The 27,201-nt window shown below is 39.6% G+C and overlaps 1 protein-coding gene across 3 annotated transcripts; it reads right to left on the bottom strand.

Annotated features, from left to right (window-relative positions):
• Nucleotides 1-3,380: 3,380 nt before the first annotated feature.
• Nucleotides 3,381-27,103, bottom strand: evc2 (EvC ciliary complex subunit 2). 3 transcript variants are annotated; one of them, XM_088337911.1, is made up of 23 exons: nt 26,749-26,957; nt 25,010-25,079; nt 23,442-23,587; nt 23,265-23,336; nt 19,678-19,864; nt 19,502-19,602; nt 19,370-19,435; nt 17,988-18,122; nt 17,746-17,885; nt 17,029-17,353; nt 16,721-16,960; nt 15,096-15,271; nt 14,827-14,986; nt 12,567-12,743; nt 12,206-12,498; nt 11,854-12,028; nt 11,569-11,712; nt 10,724-10,951; nt 8,259-8,449; nt 8,093-8,180; nt 7,832-8,007; nt 4,121-4,204; nt 3,381-3,902 (listed from the first exon to the last, which is right to left on the bottom strand). In XM_088337911.1, exons 1-23 carry the CDS (start codon nt 26,923-26,925, stop codon nt 3,527-3,529), a joined length of 3,927 nt encoding a protein of 1,308 aa, XP_088194037.1. In that variant the 5' UTR covers nt 26,926-26,957; the 3' UTR covers nt 3,381-3,526. The 3 variants fall into 3 exon arrangements, with proteins under 3 accessions (XP_088194037.1, XP_088194035.1, XP_088194036.1); XM_088337909.1 differs by lacking the exon at nt 23,265-23,336 and having other exon boundaries at nt 26,749-27,103; XM_088337910.1 differs by lacking the exon at nt 23,265-23,336 and having other exon boundaries at nt 8,259-8,440; nt 26,749-27,103.
• Between the last annotated feature and the right edge of the window lie 98 nt (nt 27,104-27,201).

Below are 27,201 nucleotides of genomic sequence, written 5' to 3'. Positions count from 1 at the left end.
AAAAACCTCATCATCCAGTCCAGCGTGAATGTGGATCTTTGGTGGGACAAGTACACCGCGGTTACATTAAGATGTTTATATTAACAGTTTAATCATAATGTTCTTCTTGATAAATTATCTGTGGAATTTAAATTAAGCAGAAGAAAATACTTATTCTCATCTCCGGTGACCATTTTACCCCTGTCGAGTGAAAATGACATCACAGTGCCTACTCACATAACAACCAATTACGTCTTATTTTTCGTTTACATTAACCCCGTCCTCACTAAGAATATGACGTCATTTTCAGTCGACAGAAAGTGTGAAAATGCCAGCTCCAGAAGATGGATCAGATCGGGTGGACTTTGCTACAAGTACTGTACATTAGTCAGGTCAAGTCAAATTTATTTATATAGATAGATAGATAGATAGATACTTTGTTCATCCCCGAAGGGAAATTCACATTTCCAGCAGCATCCCTGAGCTGAGAACAATCGAGAACAATCGAAAATAACACGGGAGCTGCTGGAGTGGCTGCCATTCGTGACGGCGCCGGAAGAAAAGATTCAATTTGAATCATGTACAAACAAACAAACAATTGAATCATGTACAAACAAACAAACAAACAAAATATTCATGTTTCAATAAGTGGAGTGTTAATAAAATGGGGGGAAAATAATACTGATATAACCAGGTAAAACTAATTTTAAGTTACCTGTCCAAATGAATGTTGTGCCATCTCACCTTTCCCACTCTCTCTCCTCTCACCTTTCCCACTCTCTCTCCTGCAGTTGACTTGCTGCTGCTCGCTCCTGAAACTAATACGATCTCCTGACGAGGGTGCGTATATAGCCCTTAATCACAAAAATGTCTCAAAAGGACTGCACAGGATTACAATAACACAATTACCTGATCTTAAACCAACATGCGGGCAAGGAACAACTCAAAAACCTCAGCGTTGAGGAAAAAGAGAAACCTTGAGAAGGGATTTCACAAGTGGTATCCCCCTTTCAGGATGACCAGGGTGAATTACATTTAGCATTAGAGTACATTAATCATTACGCTTACTGTGTAGTAATACAATTCAAGGTTTGGACAATTTACGTTACATAATCTTTTAACTTGTCATCAAAAAGTTGTGAAATGTTTGCTAAAACGTTTGGTACTCACTTGCATGGTTTCTTTTTCTATTTTTACTGTAAGCATCATTTTAACTTACCTTTTTTTTTTTTTACAAAAGGGGTTTGAAAATTAATTTTTAGTTCACAGCATAATGGAACTCGTGAAAATGAGCACACACCAAAGAAAAACTGGCTGAAATAATAACAGAAAATGTAAAATTCACAAAACTTTAATCGCAAACCATGAGCATTTCATTTCAACTATACCAATAAAAAGGCAGACAGTAAACACTATTAAGACTTACAAGATTTACAATATGGAAGTTCCGAGAAAGTTCTGTCGGGCAGCCTGGTAGCAGTAGGTGTCCAAGCCAAACCACGAAACCTCAAACGCAAACTCTGCAAATGTTACATTGGAGCATTTGGCATCTGCCTGCCAAATGGCTGTTTGAAATGGCTATTTCTAAGGAGCTTGAAAGTACCTGTATAGTCAGAATATGTCAGACATTTGACGTTGAAAACGCGGCTTTGAACAATAAAAAGATGCATAAGAGACAATACAAACAGTTTATGTAAGCTGCCTTAAAAAGCAAAATATGAAAAATGGGCTACAAGATGAAAAAACATTAACAATGACTGAACTTTGTTTCACTAACCCTAAACGTGCTGCTTCAAACTTCAAGCTCAGTTCTATATTAAAATAATAGGATGTTTTTCAAGTGTTTTTGTATAAAACATGTGATTAGCCTCTCTTATAAAGTTATATACAGTTAACCATTGTTTATCGTGGGGGTTATGTTTCTTAAAAGAACCCATAACAGGCAAAATCTGATGTAGAAATATTATTTTTCTTTTACAATTATACAATTAAATACAGTAGACCCCTGGGATACTTTATCCCTCTGCTTTACGACGTTTTCACTTTAAGGTGTGGAATGTTTTTTGGCCACCTTTTTAGGTTATTTTCCCCACTATACAACATCAACTAAGGAATTATTTTGCATGGGCAAAAAACCTGCGGTGTTCATGCATATTTAGAGGTACATCTCTGTACCTGCCTGCAATTGGTCAATTTCATATAAATGTAAATGTTCTGCATTTATATGAAGGTTTTCAAGTTAATGAGAACCTCCCAAAGCCCTTTACAATGTGCTTCACACTTTCCCTTTTACACACCCTAACTAACAGATAGTGGCGTCAACCATGCAAGGCAACTACCTGCTCATCTGGGGCATTTGGGATTCAGTGTCTTGCCCAGGGACACTTTGACATATAACTCGAAGGAGCGCTTTACCTCCTGAGCTACTGCCACCCCAAAAAATGCTGGTCCACTATTGGGTTGCATCACTGTGTTATGAAAATGCCAACTTACTCTTGGCTGAAGTACCTCCCACAATGCCTTTCTCTCTTTGTTCAGTTCAGAATATCATGTAAAAAACATGAATTTGTTTAACTATAGGTCCCAAGAGATGCTAAAGGGAGAAGCAAAAAACATGTTAAGTTTGGAAACAAAGCTTGTGATTATCAAAAACAAAGAAAGGGAACACATTTTGTTACCCTTGCCAAGTAAGATGGCTTTAACCAATCAATGATCGGGACGATTATTAAAAAAATATTAAAAAAAAACATTTCCATATAAATCCACAGTCCCCTCCCCCTCTGCATCCACCCACTAACTCTACTCAACCTGCTTCTCATGTCACACTAAAGGTAAATACAATTTAATTTTTCCTTTACATGTATATATGTTATCTAATCATAGGCACGTATAATACCTATCGGTACATAGTACTTACTACATAAATGTTAGTCATCAATGTTTAACATGTTTATACATCCATCCATCCATTATCTGCACCGCTTATCCTCAGTAGGGTCGTGGGGGTGCTGGAGCCCATCCCAGCTATCTTCGGGCAGTGGACACCCTGAACTGGTTGTCAGCCAGTCGCAGGGAACACAGGGACAGACAACTCGCTTGCACATTCACACCTAGGGACAATTTGAACCAGCCAATTAATGTGAAATGCATGTTTTTGTAAAATGTGGGAGGAAACCGGAGTGCCCTGAGGAAACGCAAGCACGGGGAGAACATGCAAACTCCACACAGGAGGTTTGATCTCACGATCTCAGAACTGCGCCGCTGTGCTGCCCATGTTTATACATTTTGGTAGCTAATTGCAATAGGTTTTTATGCACTGCTAAACATCAATTTCACCTTGGAATCCCACCTCAGATTGATGTCCTATCACTGGGTCTACTGTATAATACTGTATGTCATCATTCTTGAAAATGTATAACATTCATTTATTTTACACTGTAGTTAAATAGAAAACATTTTAAATAGATATTTACAAATGCTGCAGTAACAAGTAATTTCGGTAGCCACACGTTTTGGCTATGGTTGTTAAATATATGAATGATCATAGTCAAGTTGGTGGTGTCGGACCCACACTCCCTTTTTTGAAATTGAGGAAGCTCCTTTTCTTTTTCCTCTTGGGAGAGCAGATACTGACGTGCGATTGTGGTGGGTCTCGAAAAACAAACAGCCTCTCGCCACTGGCCTGGCAGACCAATTCCACATTGGCAGAGGTCGGAAACAGATCTTCTTCTATCGAGTTCTGAAGTGTTTCATTCTGGTCCTCCATGTTGCCTCGGTTGGTGTTTTCACCCTGAGACGATTTATATCCAGGTAGCATTTCCTTTGCAGAGTGTCCACCCTTTGCTTCAACCGCAAGTGTTGGATGAGAGCTGGGAAGAAGTCTTTCCAGAAGGCTTTTCCTCTTTTCCTGGAGTCTGTGAGAACTACGATACAAAGGAGCGGCTGTTTTACCACCGGTCGGGTACATGCGCTGACTTCATACATACGTCCTTCTGACGACATTATAATTATCGGTATTAGTATAGCTCACACTAAAAGGTACATATGTGTTTTTTCATACTTGGCCAACGAAGATGGTGTAAAAAAATAACGCATGATTGCGATAGTGTGACCTGACTAAAAATGGCAGCTGCTCACTCACCTTTCCATTTCCACACGTGGCATGTTCAGCATTCTTTTGTGTACAAGATCCTTCTTCAGTTGGACAGTAAGACACAGATAAGGCCTGGCCAGAAAAAGAAATTCATGTCAGTAATTCTCCATGTATTGAGAATTACTCTGTTCATATAGGTACTGTTTTAGCCTACAGGCAGAGTTTATCCTGGCTTGATATTGTCATATTCTGTACCGTTATTTCCTGTGTTTTGGTGCTTCAAGTGGAATTTTAATATTTGATCTCCTATAAATATGAATGAATGAATGAAAACTTTATTTGAATATAAAAATAAAAACAGAACAAAAACAATCACTCAACAACAAAAAAACGTTACATAATATGTTCGAAAAGGGGTAGTAAGAAGCAAATGCTTATATTACCTACCCCTTCTCCTTCCCCACCAAATATACCAATGATATAACAACAATTGTAATGATATTAATATTAACAGTTTTGATATAAGAATAGCAACAATAACACAAAGTTAACTCGACGCACTATTCCCAATCTCCCGCACTACTCATACACCCACCTTCCTCATCTCTGTATTCCGCCAGGAATTTTCATTTGTATCTAAACCTGAACAAGTGAATAGTTGGACATTGTTTGATCTAGTCTTGTAAATTGTTCCAAAGTTTGACTCCACACACAGACACACATATACTTTTCCTGGTGGTTCTCACCTTTGGGATTATGAATTCACTACAGCCCCTTAAATTATAATTTGGCTCTTTTCGAATGAATAATTTATGGATGTTTTCTGGCACTATGTTTTTGGTGACCTTAAATAGCAGTTGTGCAGTGAAAAATTTTACTAAATCATCTAATTTTAATAATTTGGACTGCAGGAATAAAATATTAGTATGATCTCGATATCCTACCCTATGTATGGTTCTAATTGCACATTTTTGGAGAATAAAAAGGGGCTGTAGTGAACTTTTGTAATTATTACCTCAGACTTCTGCACAATATGTTAAGTATGGCAGAACTAGAGAACAATATAATGAATACAATGCATTATAGTTTAAAATGAATTTGGCTTTATTAATTATTGAAATGATTTTAGATATTTTAGTTTGTATGTGTTTGATGTGTGTTTTCCAGCTCAATTTATTGTCTATAATGACCCCTAAAAACCTAATTTCTGATACAGCTTCTATTGCAGCACCATCCATTTTTGCCTCTAAATCTTGATTTGCCTTGCAATTCTATCTTTCTATCTACCTTAGTCATATCCCTCAAGAGTGGTGACCGACAGCAGGACAAACACATACAATAACAAAGAAAATAAAAGGGAAAAAAACAGTGAAAGCCTTGCAATTACCAAAGAATATTACTTTGGTTTTATTTAAATTTAAACATAATTTATTTATATTCATCCATACTTTTAGGTTAATTAATTCACGATTAATACAGGTTACCAAATCAATATAGTTATCATATGGATAGAAAATGTTAGTGCCGTCTGCAAATATCACTATTTTCAACAGTTTTGAAACATTAAAAATATTGTTAAAATATAAATTAAATAACTTTGGACTCCACAACAGATGTCCAAGTATTCAGATGACAACTCTCCTATTTTTACATATTGCCATTATGGTATAAAGCTTTCATAGGTTATTGTTTCTCTCTTTTTATCGTTTCCTCCCGGTCACTGTGTCTCTCCTAAAAGCTCATCATCATCATGCCTATCGCCTGGTCAATACAGTATTTTTTTTTCTCACCGTCATGGCACTCCCAATATTCCATCCCCATATGAGTGCATATTCCTCCTCATCTTCCTTTCATATTTTGCTCAGTTAGACTTAGTGTCCCAACATATCCTGCATTTTCTCTTTCTCCTAGTGCAGTGGTTAGCATGTTCGCCTAACACACGAAAGGTCCCCCGGTTAGAGACCGGGTGGAAACATTTGTTGGCCTGGAATGGGATGGGCGCCACCAGGCTGTATTTGCCCAAGACACACCACAGGAAATGGTGTCCCAACCCATGTTTTTGTCAGTTACGGGTAGTCAATGTACCTTAATACATTTCATGGTCTCGTTGACATGACATACTTTCATGTTTTGTTCTGTTCTGTTGGAGCTGGTTGATGTACAAACGTTATGTGATTGTTTGATCCACTTGTCAGTATGATCTTTAATTTCGTGTTTTAACGAGTTAGAACAAGTATTCCAACGTATCTCACTTTGTCTTTCTTTCATTACTTGTTCAGTTATAGTTAGTCATATATATTTATATATATACCGTATTTTCCGCACTATAAGGCGCACCTAAAAGTCTAAATTTTTTTCAAAAGCTGACCATGCGCCTTATATATGGCTCAATATTAAATTCGCAAGGTCTCGCAACTACGAGAAACAGCCGCCGACTCCATTTTTCGCGCTGTGCATACTGGGAAATATTAAACAACGATTCTCTTTCATACGTGCATTTGTATAAAAAAAATGGCTCCTGTTAAGAGACACGCGTACAACGCCGAGTTTAAACTCAAGGCGATCAGTCACGCAGCACAACACGGCAATAGAGCGGCAGCGAGAGAGTTAAACATAAATTAATCGATGGTACGGAAGTGGAGAAAGGATGAAGATAAGCTCCGCCAAGTAAGGAAAACTCAACAAAGTTTCCGTGGCAATAAAGCAAGATGGCCAGAGTTAGAGGAGACACTTGAACAGTGGGTTGTTCAACAAAGAGCGGCAAGCAGAAGTGTCAGTACGATAACTATACGTATGAAGGCAACAGCGCTGGCACAGGAACTCAATATTAAAGAATTCAGGGGTGGTCCTACTTGGTGCTTTCGTTTTATGAAAAGATGCAATCTATCCATCCGTACTCGAACTACTGTTTCACAGCAACTGCCAGCTGACTTCGTTTGTTAACAATAAAGTTTGACCTTTTTGAATGTTTTGTTGACATTCCCTTTAGCGTGGCAACATCTAGAGGTTGCATAACGTAACTACATTCTCTACTATAGTCAAGTCAAGTCACATTTATTTACCGTAAATAGCCCTTAATCACAAAAATGTCTCGAAGGACTGCACAGGATTACAATTACAAAATTGCACAATTACCTGATCTTAAACCAGCATGCACTTATAGCGCCTTATAATGGGGTGCGTCTTATGTATGGCAAAAGTTTTAAAATATATCATTCATTGAAGGTGCGCCTTATAACACGTTGCGCCATATAGTGCGGAAAATACGGTATATATATATATATATATATATATATATATATATATACTTGGTCTTCTTTCTTTTTCATATATTATTTGGTTCCAGTTCGTATTTCAACATTATATAGGAGGGATATGTAATGGAGCCTGTGTTAGAGCAGCTTTGATGTATTTGAATTGAGATCTAAGTAAATGTCATTGTTCTGTTTCCTTTCACTATCTGATACTGATTCCTAAATAAATGTTTTTCAAAAATTTGAATTTATGTCCAGATTGTTGGGATCAACTTCTCGGACCACGGTAGAACCTGACAGATATTCTTTAGAATTAATTCAAAATATTGTTGAAAAACTAGAATTCCACTTTCCCAAGATAACAACCGTCTAAATATTAGCCTAAGTGAACTAATGTAAGATATTCACATATGCACAGTAGAATAGAACTGTTGTTTTTCGATATTAAAGTAAAATCCCCACAGGATCCGGACGTTTTTTCTCATTATTATAATATAATGCTTACTCAGAAAGATCGTGATCGGTGGCTGAGGATCCAAGGTGTTGTTTGGGACACAGTGCATCAACAATAGAAAGAAGTTCACTTTCTGGCATTGTAGGGAGAAGTAGACGCAGGAGCTCCAGGAGTACCTCGACGGGCATCTGACACTGTTTTACTAGTTCAGATGCAAAAAGTAGGTCCTAAAATATAGAAATGACCAGAAAGAATAATAAAAGGTTAGTGCTTCTTATACACTAGAACAGAGATAATGAGAATTCTCTCAACCTGGTCGCAGTTTGAATAAAGTCTCTTTAGGGCCATTTGTTCCCTTAGAGCTTCTACATTTTGATTGACTGTCGCCATCTGCTGCAACCTAAAGCGTAATTTTTATTTTGTTAAAAAAGATTAGGAAAAAATAGACTGCACTGATACTGAAACATGACAAAAACACCTGGCAGCCAACGTCGTGATTACTTGATCACATTTCCCTAGAGCATCCTGGAGGATGGATGATATCCGGCTGTCCTGTTCCAGACTAAACAGTTCATCCCCATCACCGTCCTCTGTGTGTGTTTGAGTTGACCAAAGATTGACCAGCTCCCTTTTCTCCTCTTGGAGCTGCCGTTCTGCTTCCTCAAGGCCCTCAAGGAGAACAATCAAAAAGCAATAAAGTCATTCAGATTGAAGTGCTTTGGGTCAATTAGTAAAGACAACTGGGAAACCGAATGGGTTTTACACATCTCATAAATAAACACTAAAGATCGACTGATATGTGTTTTTCAGGGCTGATACAGATACTGATTATTAGTATTAAGAGGAGGCCAATAACTGATAATTGGAGCCCATATTCGCGTGCCGTAAAACGTAAAAATTGTCATGAGAAAATTTTGATAATGCAAAGAAAAACAAAGAATATTTATTATAAATTCAAATAAAACATTAATAGCGCACTGAAAACTTTTACAGTAAATAAATTAGAATTCAAACGCAACTAACATGACTAATCTTTCACATGATGAATAAGCGTGGTGGTTTACACAGGGAAATCCAACAAAACCAGCGTCTCAGTCACAATGGCGCCCTGGTTAAAGCAACCAGTGAACAACTAGGTACAATAAACATGCATTACAATAAGGCTATTATAGCACACTATGAACATGCATTGAAATATGGCTACTATAGTACGCTATGTAAAGCCTACTTGTATACTACTAGTCGTGGTCTTGAACATTGGCGTAACCAGTCCGTTTTTTGGGGGTTCAAGCAACCCCAAATTCAACACAAGCACCTCCAAAGGTTATGGCATTTTAAAAACTCTCTTTTACTTGATACAGGATACATTTAAATTGGATGAAAAAGCTAGATTAAAAAAAAAAAAAAAAAGACAAAAGGAAAGCCAAACCAAAACAACAGGGTCAGAAACACTCAACTACTGCCTTGAAATGGTTTAGTCCATTTGATTCCTAGCACCGTATTCTGACAATAATGTATTTTCTCCTCATGAGTTGACCACATTATCATCACATTTTGCTGGAATATCTTTTAACCTTTCTCTTATAAAAAAAAATGATAGATTTTTATAATACTAAATTCTAATTTACTTGGTTATAAAACAGCCTGTGTTTGAGAACAGGGACATTTACTTTTTATTTATCATTTATTACTTATTTAAATGACTGAATAAGTATGTGTCACAACTGAAGTTCGCGTACACATGGAGTCGGAATTAGGCACAACACCGGTGTTGGCTGCTTCCGTGTGTGCGTAGCTGCATGTTGACGACATTTCAGTCATGGGTGGTCATAAAGGGAATGGAGAGAGAAAAGACGAATGTGAAAATTATCCGCAAATGTAAAAAACATTCGTGATCGCCCTACTCTTGCACCAGTCTGTCACTACGGACAGTGCAGAGTGACTTCCTACTTTAGTGGCTCTGCCCCCAATTGCTTATCCAATCAGAAGGCGCGGGGTGGATGGCGTCAGGGAAGGAAAAAAAAAGGCTTGGCTCGGCTGTTATATGGTCTTGTGCTTAATGTCGGCGTCATAATACTGCTGATACCGATATCAGTCAAATTCCCAAATATAGGTGCCAATAATTGCCCCGCACGATAATCGGTTGACCTCTAATAAACACCCTTTGCTTCATTATTTTACTGCTTGAATTAATGTAGTTTTAAGTAGGTCGAGACCAGTGGTCGTACATTTTTTTGAATAATGGGCTGCATTGGGTCGAACAAAAAAATGGCACGGGGGCCAGGCCAGGGGGGAAAAAAAATGACTGATTTGCTTTTTTTGTGTTTTCCGATACAGTTTATTGAATCGGATACCTCAGAAATACATAAGGAAAGAAGATAATTTAGACCTATACCATTTTTCTCATCCATTTACTCATTTACATGGAAATGTTATATTTCATAAATACTATGATACCAAAAAGGTTATAAAACACTACAAATTGTAGCAAAAGTAATCTCGCATAACCCTTTTTTAAACACAACATTTTATATTATGAATATAAAAGCTTAAAATTCAGCATTGCAAGCTCAGAACTTTTTTTTCTTGCATGAAATTTGATATAGGATTACAAAAAAAAAAACGCAAAAACAGAAAAATATAGCCAGCTATTTGAATGTTGGCCATGACTGCAGTACACGCTAATGCTTCCTGGGAATTTTTTTTAAGGGGACACAGAGGACAAAAGTGGCACCAAAAAAAATAATTAGAACAATCATAAGTAATATTATACTTTTGCCATTTTCGTTTAAGAGGCCAAATTAAAAAGCCTGTAAGCCGTAGGTTCCCCCCCCCTGGTAAAGACCTGCATAATACTTGTTTCTAACATTTTAAATAACCAAATAGGGACAACGCACTAGCCTAAGAATACATCCCACATTTGAACATAACATCAAGACTTACCAGATGATGCCTCTTTATTATTTGGGCCATTTCTTGTCTCACCAGACTCTTGGTCTTTTGGAGGTGATGAATTAACAGGCTGTGCAGGGTGTGCAAAGCTCCGGAGGTCTCCAACACTGTGGTCCATCTTTCCGACTTCTGGTACTGGATAGCAGCCATCTGCCCTGCAAGAATGTCGGCCTGAGAGTGCAAGTAGTCCTCTCTTTCTTCCCTCATTTCCTCTTCGACCTGAGAGGTACATAAAGTAAGGTTCAACTCTATCTAATGATACGTTCAGACCATAAATCATGGAAACTACGTTAAAAAAACATTTTGACACACTTCAGTAATGATCATTTCTTTGGATCCAGTTTTGCCCACAAAACTCAAACTACAACAATACAAGGACTGCAAAACCACACACTGGAATACAGAAGATCCCCAGGATACTGTGTCCCCACCTTACAATGTTTTCACTTTATGGTGTAGAATTAATTTTTTTGGGCCCTTCTACAAGAAATATTAAGAAGGCACAGCAACTCTCATTTTTCCTTTTTATGTGTTTGCATTTTTAATGTTATTGATTTAAATACACGTATATTAAACATACATAGTACTTGCTATACAGTACTTTGTAGTTTAATGTTTATATCTGGGGTTTGGAAAACATTAGATAAATATGACCCCCCTGTTATTCATAATTTTCCCTTTGTGATATCTACCTCAGAATGGATAAATGTATCCCAGGTGTCTACCATATTAAAAAGGTACAAAACCCAGTTTGTAATGTCCTTGAGATGTAAAAGTCAGATGACCTGATTAGTCACCAAACTACTAAACTTTACATTATTCTTCCTTTCTTTTACCTTGCTTATAACACCATCATCCAGTTCCTTTTCCCTCTCCTTCTCCATTTGCTGGATTTTGTCAAGAAGGTTTTTCCGGAAGTGAACTAGGTCGGATGTGGCGTGTGTTTTATGACTTGCTTTTCCGTTGAATTGTGGTTTTATCTGTTAAAAAAAATATCTCTTAGAGGAGAATCCCAACCTGTTGTCCTGGTGCGTTTAGAAATCAAATGCTCTTTGTACATTTTTGGCCAAAAGACTCACAACTGTCCTCTATTTAATGTATAAAAAGGAGGGGACTTTAACCTTTTGTTGTTCACCATCTTTCTGCGAAATTGTGAGGCAGGTATAGAGTTTAGTTCTGGACACGGCATAGGGCAGAATGAGACATTGGTCCATCACAGAGAGACATTTCTGGAACTCGAGTTTTGTTGCTAGTCGCTCTTCATCAGAGAGCGTCATCTGTGATGAACACAAACATCTGACAAGAACATATTATGGGGTTAATATTGCAGTACACTGTGTGGTTCATTTAACACAATTCTGATGCATTTCTTGCCATCCTTTGCAACCTCTGGTGACCCATTAAAAATTGGGGACTTAAACTATAAAGTAATTCCATCTATTTTATGTCACATTACATTATTACAACACTTACTTGAAGAAAGCTCTGCATTGAGTCCTGAGCTGCTTCTGCTCTTGCAGCTCTCTCTCCATAGCTCTGTTCAGGCTTTCTCTAGTGGTGCTGAGGGTGTGTAAGGCGGCTTGGCCTTCCTGTTGTAGCATCTCTTGGCCCAGCAAGAGTGAGCTCCCTCCTTGGCCTGCTTCTGGGTCTACTTGCAGCAGTGAATGATGCATACTTGGCGGCAAGATTGTGAGCAGGGTCTGTATTGTGGAGGGCTGAATGGCTTTGACATCTGTCATGGCGGTCTGGATTACACGCATGGTTGCCTTGAGAATATACAGGGAAAACCTTATTACAACTATTGGGTGAATTGTCTGGTGCAATGGTAATGTACCTTGCGAACGTCAGTCGCAGCCTCCTCATCCAAGTTATTAATGAGCTCAGCAAGCTCTGAGTTATGAGTTATCAGTAGATCCTGCCAACACTGGAGGTGTTGGCCCACATTGATGCTTACGTTGTGATTCTTGGACAAGTTTGACAGTTCCTTTTGTCTCTGCATGTGGACACCAAGCTAGAAAATGGAGGACACAAAACATTTACATGGTACAACAAATTCAGGGAAAAAGTAGCAAGAATTGTCCACCGTTATTGTATATCAACCAGAAGGTAAAAATTAGCCTGGGCAAAAATAAATATAAAACTGATCAATTACCATTTATGCTGTGTATATCAAGTTCTTGGTTAAGCTTGCTGTGCTAAAATAAGGGTTAACTTAAGACCAGGTTGATAAAAAAAAACACAATTGAAACAAACAAAACCAAATATCACAAATATTTGTCGCATTGAATACACTCTGCCTTGTAAACATTACTTGGCACAGCTTTTAGCCATGGCGAAAAACGTTTGTCGGACAGCCACTTCTCATGAAATGTCCACTTTCTGAGCATGGTCCAAAATGAACGTCTCTGTCCGAAGTGGCTATGTGCAACTTGGGTAGACCTTATTGTGGTCACACCATTTTGCCACCAAAGTCAATCGGTGAATTATTAAAAAAGACAATAGATAATTGTTTCTAAATCTTTTTAGATCAAACAAATATAAATCTTATAAATGTGTTCACAATTTTAAGACTTTTGAAAATTGGATTTAAGACATTTTAATGCCAATTAAGGCCCCATTTTTAGAATAATTATTTCAATCCCTTTTAAGACTTTAAGGGTCCGCTGGAAACCTACCTACCCCCTCCAAAAAGTTTTTTCTTTAATAACAACCTGTGAAAAATGGGTCTAATAGTACAAAACAATAAAAAACATAAATATACTGTATATAACAAAATCTCGGCTGTACTGTACAACAACCCCCCCAGAACAAATATCAGTTATTAAGCAAACACAAAAATGAGGTTGTTTTGGTGTAAAAACTAGACGTATAAAAATTGAAAAAAAAAAACAAGAATCCCTCTTTATATAGGAAACAAAAAGTTGGGTGGCCAATTTTGTTTAAAAACCCCAAATTAAAATCCAGGTTATTTTTTCCCCAGGGTTAACTGTATTTATTTTCCTCATGCTGAGGTTTTGAGTTTTTCCCTGCCCTCTTGTAGGTTTTAGATCAGGGGATGGTGTAATAATAGCCTGTGGTTTGCGATAATCTGGTCTGTGCAGCCCTTTGAGACTTATTGCGATTAAACCTCTAATACAGGGGTCGGGAACCTTTTTGACTCAAAGAGCCATAAAAGCAAAATATGATAATTTTATTTTGGGAAAGAGCCACACCATATAATGTGAGACAAATTTACTAAATTGCTAAACCCGCGCCCCAGACAAAAGCTTAGTCTTCAGCACATTTATTTTTGATGATTTGATAAAAATTATGAAAAAAAAATAATGCCAGAGCCCGTGTCTCAAAATCAACAAACATACCACTTTAAACTTGTCTCTTTCTTGCAATTACTCAAGATCGGTTAAACTCATTTTGACCCTTTTTTCCAACATATTGGTTTCAAAACCAGATGCAAGCATTTATTTTGTAAAAAGGTCACAACATTCTGAGAACAGGGAGCCTGATGTGCTTACTTTTGGCGCAGACGGAGTAAGGCGAGAGATGGGAGGGAGTGCTTGCACTTTTTGCATAGCTCCACCCATCCCTCCCACTCACCCAATCAAATAACTAAGTTCTCTTCCGGTGTTTTCGCATATTTACAATTTGTTCCGTGGTTTCATCAAAAAGTATCCGAACACTGAAAACAGATTATATACTGAGCTTTTATATAAAGGATTCTTTAGCGTTGTACAGCCAAAACGAGTTTTATTTTGTGTGGCACCTTGGCTGTAAATCGTAGTGAAAACGTGCCCTATATATTCTGAAAAGTACTGCTTATAGAATCAGCTTTGGTTTGGCTTTGCGTGTGTCAGTACAGGAACAATGGCTCAAGTTTTGAACGAAATGGAGAAAATTTGCATGCAATTAAATTTGTCTCTGAGCCATATGTACTCATAGAAAGAGCCATATCTGGCTCGCGAGCCATAGGTTCCCGACCCCTGCTCTAATAGAATGTATTCACATCTTGGAAAAAAACTATACACAACCGAGATAGTTTTTCTTTTAAATAGCGTTTTGTACTATATGCAATGTAATGTTTATAAAATATAACAAACCATGTCAGAGATGAGCTCCCTCCTCTTTTTCACAAGTCCAGAGCGCATAGTTCTTCTTTCCTGACTCAGGGCATCATCCAGTCTCTGCCTCACCATCACCAGATCCTTCTGGGGTTTTTCCCGGAGCTGAATCAGCTTTTCAGCAGAAGTTGCGCTCCCTCTGGTGGAACATATTCAATACGACACATTAACTAACGCTGACATGAACACAATCACTAAAGCAATGCAACTACGTGCCAAAACAGATGGTAATAATGTAATAACCCAACCTCTTGATGTGTGTGAACATGTTGTCCAAATTGCTGAAAGCACTGGAGAACGTTTCAGAAATGAGACTATTGAGGCTGTGCAGGCTGTGCAGCAAGAACTTTCTCTGTGCATGGCGTTCAGCGAGGGCATAACGCCATTTGGCCACAATTACATCCAGAGTTTCCTCCAGCAGATCCTGGACACAGGTGGATCATGTGCTGTACTCATAAGAAGATGGAGAAGGGCTGGGGCTTTAATGAGGTAAAATGGCCCCAGCTAAAAAAGTAAAAATATAAATGGTCTGCATTTATATAGCGCTTTTCAAGTCAATGAAGACCTCCCAAAGCGCTTTACAATGTGCTTCACACTTACCCATTCACAAACACACTCACACACCAATAGGGAGTCAGCCATGCAAGGCGCCTACCTACTTATAAATAAATATATAAATTCCCTCAGTTTTTGTAGTTTATCTGCTCCATAACCACCTGTATTAAGTAATTTCTGTCAGGACCAGAACGGAATCAGGACCCAATCGCGTAACGTTTCTCACAAGTTTATTGAGATAGAGAGAGGAAGGGCAGCGGACACGATCCTGTGTTCGCTGCATGCGGGAAGCAAGTTGTTCTTGCACTCGGATTGCGATCCGAATACGGAAGTGGATCTTCCGTAGTGAGCGATGGCAGTGTCAGGAACGGAAAAACAGGTCAGTAGCCGGGACAGTGAGAGCAAAAGCGTGGTTGGGGTCGGAAACGAGTCGTAAGCCAGGACGAGAAAGTAGACGTGGTTGGGATAAAAAATGGGTCGTAAGCCGGGACGGGAGAGCAGACGTGGTCGGGATCAAAACAGGTCGTAGCCGGAGACAAACGGGAGCAAAAACGGGACAGGCGGGACTCAGGGTAAAAAAAGGTTGACTTGTATCAACAGAGGTTCGCAGACGGACAGACAACAGGAGAGTGACAGGACAGGGTTTAAATAGGGAGACGGAGCCAATCAGATAGCCCGCAGCGGCTGGCGCCAAATGAACGGGCACAGGTGATTCAAATCGATAATCATGACAGACTTCAATATTTTGATGCAAAGCACTGTGGGTTTGTAGTACAGAGACAAATGATGTAGGCAAAACTGGCTTACTCACTAAAAAAAAAAAAAGGGAGTCATGTGTATTGGCCAAGTTTACAGGGACAGTTTCATTGTGTTTTATGCCTTACAGTCCATATTTAGTGGATACAGCACTTGTATCCATCTATAAATAGCGTAAGTCTGGCAAGCCGAGCACAACTTGTAAATCGACAGGACGCAGCAATGAAGCACACTTTTAGAGCCAGGTTATTCTTTTGTCACTAGACATGTAAACGATTCATTCAGCGTCCAGGCAACAGTAGGCAGTTCTTGGGTTGTCGCTTGTAAAGTGATGCCGTGTTTACGCGAAGTATGTTTTATACAGTAACGTATTTATATAAAAGAAAAAATCTGTGATGCACCGAGAAAGGGAAAATTAAACTGTTAAATGGTGAGAGAATAATCTAGTCTTAATCAAATCTGTTGTGTTTAGCAATACAATCTTAAAGCAAAAAGGATGCTCTACCCAGATAAAAAAAATCAAAAGACAAAAAATGGGTTCACAATTTTTCGGGTTGCACACCTGACACTGGAAGTAACTCTCTTGAAGACCAGTCACAACAGCCTTTTCCAACTCGCCCATCTTTGTGGCCTCCTCCAGCTCTTCAAAGAAGATCTTATGAAGCTCCACCCGCCGTCGCTCAATGATCTGCCTTTGGACTGTTGCTGAGGCTTCTTCGTGTCGGACCAACAAAAGGCGCTGCAGGTGAGCTTGGCTCAGCGTGTAAAGCTTCTCCAGCAGGGCGCTACATTGGAGGAGCTCCTAGAGGAGTCGATAATGAAATGAATTAAAAAATGAAAGTGAGAAACTCCAGCCTCCATCCTCACAACCTGTTGCTCAGCATGCTGGCGCAGCAGCTCAAGCTGGGCCTTGTCTGCAGCTTCTGTCCGACGCTCTGCTTCCATTTCCTCCCGGGTTTCCAGGTTGCATTTGCCTGCAAGCGCAGCCATGCGAGCGCCACGTTCCTCCTTGAGCCGACCCTCCATCCCCAACAACTGTCCATGAAGCACGCTGAGAAGTCTCTGTTGAGCTTCAAGGCCCACCTGGCCACGGAACTGCATCTCTCCCAATAGTACAGCAAGAACATCCTTGTAGATCTGGATCCGTGTTGCCTCAAAGTTGTTGGTGGCGTGCAACAATGTGGACATTTCAAGGCTGACATGCAGAATGAAATCTTGGTCAATAACCATTCCATTACATATACAGTAGACACCCGGGATACAACATGAATCCTTCTAAGGTGGGGATAGCAAAGTTAAATTGCCGTAATGCGACAGGAAAAAAACAATAATTAGCTAATGCCTTCCAAACTCCCAGCACACCGGATAAACACTTTAAAATAAATAAATGGTATAAAGTAAGTACAACCTATGTGTAATATATGTGCATTTCCTAGAAAAACATTTGAAATGTATACAAATGTAAAGGAAAAATTAGATTTTATTTTCTGGTACACTTCGGAACGCGATCTGGTACAGTGGAGTTGGTGGGTGGATGCAGAGGAAGGAGGATATAGCAAATTAATTCAATTTAAAACTCCCACTTACTTTTCCAGTGCCTGGTTCATGTTCTGTGGTTCCTCCAGCACCATGATGTCAACAATCTTGTCTTCGAATATTGCCTCGTCTTTGACGGTGTCAGTCATGTTGCAGTCTGCATACTCTGGATCCATATTGCTTCTGTTTTTCTGTGGGACAATAAAGCTACAGTATTAATGAAATCTTTTTTAAAAATAGTTACTCAAAGAAAACTTAGTCCTTTGTATTTTATGAGCACTGCAGATACTCACCTTTCTCAGAAAAAGGCTGAATCTGGTTCTTGGTCCAATTAGGTTCATAGCTATGAAGAACAGCAAAAGCAGCACCAAAGTAACAAAGAACCCAACAACAAATCCAGCAAAATGTACTCCATGGTTCGGATAAATCTAAAGCAAAAACAACATAACAGTGTATTAAAGTTTAAAAACGGAACTAATTATTAACAATGCAATATTAGTTCCGTAAGTGTAAATTTCTGCAAAGTATGAAGCATATATCCCTTATGCAGGAAATTTAATGCCACAAAGCACCGTGGGACTTGTAGTACTGAGATGATTGAAACGCAAACTCTGGTTTACTTGATAAAAAAAAAAAACTCAGGTTTATTGGTAGATTTCTCTGGGAATGTTTATTTTTATTTCCTGCCCCAGTGACAAGTATACCACAGTTGTGTGCATCCATGTATAATGTAAATTGATGCTTTTGGCGAGCACAACTTGTAAACAGACGGGACACAGTTTTGGAGCAAAAAGGCATAATACTTTGTTGATTTTAGTGTGGGACATGAATTTAATCATCCTTTATTTTAAGGTGGGGTATGTAGATTGAGGTGTTGAAAGTTAAATATTGTCTCTATTAAGGACGTGTTAACAATGCCCAAATAAGTTCAAAGAGCCATTATGCCTTATGTTACATTGCGCCTACCTGCTTATTTCACTTTTATCAGGCCTGGTCCGGGCTGAACAAAGCCCCAAAAAGATGAATGTTTATTGAGCTTGACTAAGAAGTAAACGCAACAGATGTATTACTCTGCTGCCATCTCCTGGCTTAAAGTCATGATTGCATGCTTAAGTTTTTAAATGACTCACTGCACATCCTTAATGTCAAAAGTTAAATGTGTAAATGACATGCCTGTCAACCTCCACGGCTCCATGCCCGTACAAACTGTCGTATTTTCACGTACAAAAATACAAAATAACCGTACACCATACTTTTTTTTTTCTGAATGATGCATGATGGGAAACTCCCAGGCGGCAGACGTGCACAGTAGCATCAAACCGTTTGCTTCGTTTGCAACGAAAAAAAACACCATACCGAGATAGAGGCTTCCGCGGCGAACTCCTTTGACTTGATTGACTTGCCGTTTCATGATAGTCGGTGTATACCGGATGGTACCAATCATTGACAAATTTGCGTTTTTCCGTACAGATTTCCTTGTACGTCGTACTCGTCTTAAAATGCATTAAAAAACGTACTTTGTACGGCAAAACCGTATAGGTTGACAGGTATGAAATGATATGTGTCCGGGTAATGACATCGCTTGTGCTTTATCTGTGGAAAGTATCGATGGAAAACAGTCTTTGAATCGCAAAATGGTGGAGTTGTCAATTTACTATTGAACAGTAAAGCTTACCCTGTTTGTGGAATTAACACGGACTGTCTGATTGGCTGTCAATGGACCATACATACTGACATCGTTCTGTGTAACGAGAGAAAGTGTTACGATATTGCTGACTTGTAAATAAAATGCCACGCAAGAGGCTACCTGCGACAAATTAGAAAAAGTGAGAAAAGCTGGAAGGTCAAGAACTCTACTCTTGTGACTTCTTATTTGCGCTGTATAATTGAGACTCATTTCGGATCCAGCTGGAAAAAATATAGTATTTGAGATCAAAACATACATTTATATTTAAGAACCAAAAAAAAAAAAAACAAGCATACCGGATAGAGAGTCAATGGAAAACACTTGGTATCCTCTCTCTACCACTCTGCCTTCAGTTTTTAGGGGTACTATCCCAAATATGGAGTCCCGAATGACCACCTGGGAGAGGTTGGTGCCACCTGCTGGGCTCAGATTGTGAATCAGCAGGAAGAATGTCAGCTGAGGGGGGTTTGTTTCGGAGAGCACCTGAAAATGTACAATATTTTATCAATCCATTGATCAATATCTACATACAAACTAAAGTATCTAAAAGCATTTCAATTATTAATAAAGCCAAATTCATTTTTAAACTATAATGCATTGTATTTATTATATTGTTCTCTAGTTCTGCCGTACTTAACATATTGTGCAGAAGTCTGGGGTAATAATTACAAAAGTTCACTACAGCCCCTTTTTATCCTCCAAAAATGTGCATTTAGAACCATACACAGAGTAGGATTAGAGATCATACTACTATGTTATTCCTGCAGTCCAAATTATTAAAATTGGATGATTTAGAAAAAAATTTCACTGCACAACTGCTATTTAAGGTCAACAAAAACATAGTGCCAGAAAACATCCCAAAATTCGGAAAGATGGAAATTATAATTTAAAGGGTTGTAGTGAATTCATAATCCCAAAGGTGAGAACCACCAGGAAAGGTATGTGTGTGTCTGTGTGTGGAGTCAAACTTTGGAACAATTAACAAGACGAGATCAAACAATGTCCAACTATTCATTTGTTCAAATTTAAACACAAAAAAACATTACTGGCAGAATACAGAGATGAAGAAAATGGGGTATGAGTGTTGCGAGAGATCAGAAATAGTGCGTTTACAACTTTGTTGTTATCGTTGCTATTGTTATATCATAACTGTTATTATGAATATTATTACTATTGTTATTATCATTGGTGCCACAGAGATGTTTGGTGACTATTGGCATTATGACGGATGGGTACTACGATGATTAGTGTATAAAATATGTGACTATTGTTATTATAATTGTTGATATCTAACCTGGGTAATATGTATATCCATGAGACTTTGTTATATTAGACACAAGAGAGAAGAGGATCTGTAAAATGTATTTATTGAGAAGATGAAGGGGTAGCGAAAATAAGCATCTGCTTTTTACTACCCCTTTTTGAACATGTTATGCAGCATTATTTTGGTGTTGAGTTCTTGTTTTTATTTTAATGTTCGAAATAAAGTTTTAATTCATTCATTCATTTATTTATCAGGTATAACTATAATGACAAAATAGTGTTATGAGCACCTAAAGACTGACTTATGGATTTAAGATCGAGCACCTCTTCGCTGGAAATGACTCGAGGAGGATGTGGCAGAGTCGACAACACATCACAAACTTCAGACGCAACAACCTGGCAACTGTTGGGGCTGATGCTTCACTAGCTGCGGATCTTAATCAGTTCTTTGCTCGCTTTGAAGCTGGAAGGCCACAAACAGTCACATCACACCCACCAACAACCAGCAGTAACACACTGACACTTCAGGAGCATGAAGTAAGGCGTGTGCTAAAAACGGTTAACCCCAGAAAGGCAGCTGGCCCGGATGGTGTACCAGGCAGGGTACTCAGGGACTGTGCCGATCCGCTGGCTGGGGTCTTCACCACCATCTTCAACCAGTCCCTGTCATAGGCTACCGTCCCACCCTGCTTCAAAACCTCCACCATCATTCCCATCCCCAAGAAGTCAGCAGTGGAAAGCCTCAACGACTACAGGCCTGTCGCATTTACGCCTGTGGTCATGAAGTGCTTTGAGAGGTTGGTGTCCCAGCACATTAAGGACTCCCTGCCATCCACACTGGACCCCCACCAGTTTGCCTACAGGGCAAACCGCTCCACTGACATAAACACAGCACTTCACACCGCGCTGAGACACCTGGACCACCGGGGAGCTATGTCAGAATGCTCTTTCTGGACTTCAGCTCAGCCTTCAATACCATTATCCCGGAGATCCTGGTGGAGAAACTCTCTCACCTAGGACTCTCTTCCTCCATCTGCCACTGGATAATGGACTTCCTTTCAAACTGCCCAGTCTGTGAAACTCTTCAACCACGTCTCTCCCACCCTAACACTGAGCACTGGCTCCCCCCAAGGATGTGTAATGAGCTCCCAGCTTTTCACCCTCTACACCTCCGACTGCTCACCGACCCACCTCACAAACACAATTATTAAAAACGCCGACGATACTACCTTGGTCAGCCTCATCTCTGAAGGGGACGAGGCGGCGTACAGGGATGAGGTGGAGTCACTGACAACGTGGTGTTCGAAAAACCACCTCATACTGAACACCACAAAAACAAAAGAACTCATACTGGACTTCAGGAGGAAAGGCAGGAACCCAGCACCACTCATTATAAAAGGAGACTGTGTAGAGAGAGTCCACTCTTTCAAATTCCTGGGTGTGCACATCTCCGATGATCTCTCCTGGTCTGCAACTACCAGAGCAGTGGTAGGGAAGGCCCAGCAGCGACTCCATTTCCTGGGAGTGCTCAGGAAAAATCATCTGAAACAGCAGCTGCTTGTGTCCTTTTACAATGCCACAGTGCAGAGCATTCTAACATACTGCATTACGGTGTGGCATGCTGGGTGCACGGCAGCAGACAGGAAAACACTTCATAGGCTCATCAACACAGCCCAGAGAATCGTTGGTTGCTCTGTACCCAGTATGGAGGACATTGCCTGCTCTCGCTACCTCAGCAGAGCAGAAAACATCATCAAGGACTTTTCTCACCCCGGCCACCACCTCTTTGACCTGCTGCCTTCCGGCAGACAATACAGGTCACTCAAAACAAAAACAAACAGACTCAGAGCCATTACCACCCGAAAGACACACCGCACAAAAAAACTGAAACACTTGCAAACACACTACCTCATACAGATGGAAAATTGTATTCATGCCTATGCTCACTTTGCACAATGTTGCCTATTTTTGCACTACCGCATATTGCACTAATAAGTTCCCAAAACTGTATGGAACGTCCTACATGTCCACATTTCTTGTGTAAATATTGTGTAAATTATAACCTTTATCTTCTTTGTTCCTTTATGTTGTGTAAATGATAACCTTATCTTCTTTGTTTTCTTTTATCCTCACTGTTAAATGTGAACTGGAGTGCCACGACCAATTTTGTTGTCACAATATGTTCAACCCATTTTGTAACAATGACAATAAAGGCATATTCTATTCTATTCTAAGAGAAAGTGCATAAGACTGGGGGTGTTTTCATGGGAAAATCACTTCTAAACATTATACAAGTGCACCAATACTGAATGGCACACACACCTAGGCTAAAAAAATGTATCACTCATCCTTATCAAATGATATTATCCTAGCTGTGCACATTAGTAGCTAAAATTAATATAAAAATCATCGGGCAAATGTAACATTTGGCCAATTACGGCAGTGGAGATCTTGAAAGATCAATCAAGTCTTTTTCAACCTCATAACTACTGTGCATCTCTACAAGAAAATTGCATTAGAAATATTACAGGTAAAAAAAAAGCAAATACTAGAATTAGCTAAATATTATGCAGAAATGACAAGATTTTTTTTGCATTGTGTGTTTTATTCATAAACATACCTGTGCACATTTGTGAAATTTGACTTTAAAAGCTCTTGTTGTTGTCAAACTCAAAGGTGCGGAAAAATGAAACTTTTCAAAACATAAAATGACAAGTAATGTGCAAATGTATTTCATTTAAAAACTAAAAGTAACTACGCGATTTCTTCATGGGTTTGAAATGTTGTAAAGCATCACCTGTGGCAAAGCGTGGACAGGATTGTATCTGGTGAGTGAGCTTCTGCGATCTCGATGTTGAAAAAGGGCTCTCAAGTGGCTAAAAGTCGCGTAGAAGGAGTGTCCCCATGGGTCAGGAGAAGCAGATGAAGAAACAGGACCCTCGGCTGAATGAGGATGATGGAAAACCATTACAATTTATGGAGGCTTCCAAGGGTCACGTGACATTTTAAGCAGCCGCCATATTGGATTAAAGCGAGAATGGAACAACATGCGACAACGAATGGATCCGTGCACTTTATATGTTTAGACAAGGTTTCAAAAACTAGACAAGGAAAAAATGAAGGGAATTAACAACATTGACCTGCATTTTATGAAAAAAAAAGACAAGTTGGCGTTAAATCCCAGCGCTTTGCCTGCAGATTCATACCCCCAGATTGTAAATTATTTAGCCATTCAAAAACTAAATGATGACTGGTAATCTCAGTTGATTATACTAATCTCACCCAGCCACTGAAAGATTGGTTATATAGTATACCTTAAGGCCTTTATTGGATCAAAGCAGTTTTGTATGATTTGGTTGGCAAATCAAGAAGTTTACAATGTCCGGGATGAAATTGTAGGCAACAAGCCGGGCATTTGGTCTGCATTTCTATAGCACTTTTCAAGTCAATAAAGACCTCCCAAAGCACTTTACAATGTGCTTCACAGTTTTCCCTTTCACACACTAACTAACCGATAGCAGCATCGGCAAGCGTCATGCAAGGCAACTACCTGCTATCGGGAGCATTAGGGATTCAGTGTCTTGCCCAAGGACACTTCAACATTTAACACGGAGGACCCGGGAATCGACAATGTTCTTTGTTCTTTCGTTTGATTCAATTTTCCGTGTCATTTAAATAAAATGTAGTTTGTTCGAATAGACCATTATTTATGTGTCAATATTATTTTTTTCCGAACTGATCAATCATTATCCATCTCAATTGACCTACACATCGATAATTTAAAGCTTAAAAAAAACATGTATTGTTTCCTTTATCATAAATGCTATCACACTGAGGCTATTTCAAATGAATTCGGGTAGGAAACCGTGAGCACTACCTGCTGGCCAAATCGGTAACGACCGAATTGGATTCTGAACCAAATAAATATAATTTCAAACAGTTTTCTCTACAACCGTATCGGTCAATATCTAGCCCAGCTAATGCTATCCTCAGATAGTGAACCAAATGAATATAATTTAAAGCAATTTACTTAACAACTGTATGGGTCAATAACTAGCCCTGTTAATGCTATCCATCTCATCGGGTTTTTTTTGTTTGTTTTTTTAAATAAAATACGAGTCTCTAGTGTTATTTACCCTCAACCTTTCCTTTTATCTAGTTCTCATAACCCCTTCTAAACTTACAGGGATTGATTTGTAGTTGCATGTATTTTAATATGGCGGCATCTTAAGTCACGTGACCCTCTGATGCCTTCCCTACGCCATGTAGAGTAAAAACATTTATCTTGATCCATGAAAATCAAGCACACTAATATAAAATAAAACAATGATCCATGTCAAATCATGTAGGTATTTGTTTACATACCGTATATATGGTGCTGCATTCCTGTTGTTTTTCCTCCATTGTGTTTGGTATCAGCGTAGCTCCAAATAATCTGTTCCATGCAAGACAAAGACACAAATACGCAAAATACATTTTGACACAAGTTACCCACCCAGCACTGGATCTTTTTTGTAAGTTGGATTTTGGGTTAAATCGGGTCTGCTTTGTTTTAGACCAGATTTACTCCAAATATAAACATCTAAAATTGCTCATCAAACGTGGACTAAATTTAGCATGTGATAGAGGGGCATTACCAGTGGGTAGGGTGGGGGGTTAGGTGTGGCCAGAACAACTGATTTAAAAAAATCTATCCCCCCACTTTTCTTCCACTTATCCGGGGTCAAGTCGCGGGGGCAGCAGCCCCAGCCACTTCATCCAGCGCATCCGACAGGACACTGAGGCGTTCCCAGGCCAGCCAAGAGATGTGTTCTCTCCAGCGTGTCCTGGGTCGTCTCCGTGGCCTCCTGCCGGTAGGAAATGCAGGGAACACCTCCCGAGGGAGGCGTCCAGGAGGCATCCTCGGATGCCCACCTCAACTGGCTCCTTTCAATGTGGAGGAGCAGCGGCTCTACTCTGAGTCCCTTCTGATTGACAGAGGTTCTCACCTCATCACTAAGGGAGAGGCTAGCCACCCTGTGGAGGAAACTCATTTCAGTTGCTTGTATCCAAGATCTTGTTCTTTCAGTCATGACCCACAGTTCGTGACCATTGGTGAGGGTAGGAGCGTATATCAACCGGTAAATCGAGAGCTTTACCTTTAGGCTCAGCTCCCTCTTTACCACGACGGACCGATACAGGGTCTGCATGACGACAGACGCTACCCCGATCTGTCTGTTGATCTCCTGTTCCATCCTGTCCTCACTTGTGAACAAGACCATGAGACACTTGAACTCTTCCCCTTAGGGCATGATCTCTTTTCCAACTGAGAACCATGGTCTTGGACTAGAAGCTGCTGATCTTCATCCCGGTATATCACACTTGGGAGAGCTGAAGATCACGCTTGAGAAAGCCAAAGGCACCACATCACCTGAATAAATCAGAGATGCAATGCTGAGGCCTCCAAACCGGACCCCTTCTCGACAAGGCTGCGGCGAGAAAGTCTGTCCATAAAGGTTATAAACATAATCAGTGACAAGGGGCAGCCTTTGTTGAAGTCCAACTCTCTCTGAAAGCGAATCCGACTTACTGCCGGCAATGCAGACCAAACTCCAGCAACGGGCATACGCAGAGCCATGACAAGACTGTTTAGTACCCCATACTCCTGAAACACCCCTCACAGGGCTCCCCGAGGAACTTGGCGAATGCCTTCTCAAAGTCCACAAAATACATGTAGGAAAACTCCAATGCACCCTCGAAGACCCTGCAGTAGAGCTGACCCACACTGTTCCACGACTTGGACGAAAACCACATTGCCTCTTGAATCCCCCCCAATAATGAATTTTGAAGTAATCTTCACGACTCCACAAGCAAACGACATTTTATTGTGTCTATATCATGATACCACAACACTTTTTACACAAAATGATTTAAAGGCGTTTCAAAAAAAAACGCACTGATCAAAATTAGAGAACACACTATTCTCCAAAAGAAGACTTTTAGTTCGACCTTAACTTTTCACGTTTGGACAAAACCTTGGCGTCTCCTTAAGGTATTCAACAACCATTTTTGCTGCGTGTGTAATGTTATAAGAAAAAATAAATGTTCGGCAAGGGGCTACTCACTCCATAATAGTTCTGCAAAGTTCTTGGAGGCGGTAAGGAGCACCAGCAAGCTTCGGAACATGTTCCGTTGAATTTAAGTTCTGAAGTCTCATTTTGCGGACACCAGCTTAGACTTGTCAAGTAAGAACAAACTTGAAGGTTGAATAAAATCGACCATATTGTCACTTTTTCCGCCATCAAATGGAGAAGAAACGTTCGTTTGGACTTCTCTCACTCGGGAAAGACCCAGGGTGATGCTTGCGTCCGTTCTGCCGTTATATAATCATCGGGAACGTCCATATTTTTCAAGAGACTTCAACGACCAAAAACATTAATTTCTAATAGTTTTGTTTAACACGCTTCGACATTCCGTTTTTTAAATCTGTGCTTTTCAAAAAGTTGGGATGAGCAGTTTTCTGAGCAGTTTATCCAGGCACTAGCATCCGTTACAAATTTCACAACAAATTACAAAGC

Source organism: Urocampus carinirostris, chromosome 6 (genome assembly GCF_059441175.1).
Source record: "Urocampus carinirostris isolate Australia breed hairy pipefish chromosome 6, RoL_Ucar_1.0, whole genome shotgun sequence".
In the NCBI taxonomy this organism is placed as follows: Eukaryota; Metazoa; Chordata; class Actinopteri; order Syngnathiformes; family Syngnathidae; genus Urocampus; species Urocampus carinirostris.
Note: the sequence above shows the minus strand (reverse complement) of the source record. Positions and strands in the feature narration are given on the sequence as shown.

Excerpts from the sequence above, each read along its gene's own strand:
- evc2 (XM_088337911.1), bottom strand. The coding sequence starts at position 26,925 with ATGGCGGAAAAAGTGACAATATGGTCGATTTTATTCAACCTTCAAGTT. Across the intron at positions 19,603-19,677 it reads TTCCATTGACTCTCTATCCG|CTGGATCCGAAATGAGTCTC; the intron begins GTATGCTTGTTT and ends TATTTTTTCCAG. Across the intron at positions 12,499-12,566 it reads CTGCGACTGACGTTCGCAAG|GCAACCATGCGTGTAATCCA; the intron begins GTACATTACCAT and ends TATATTCTCAAG.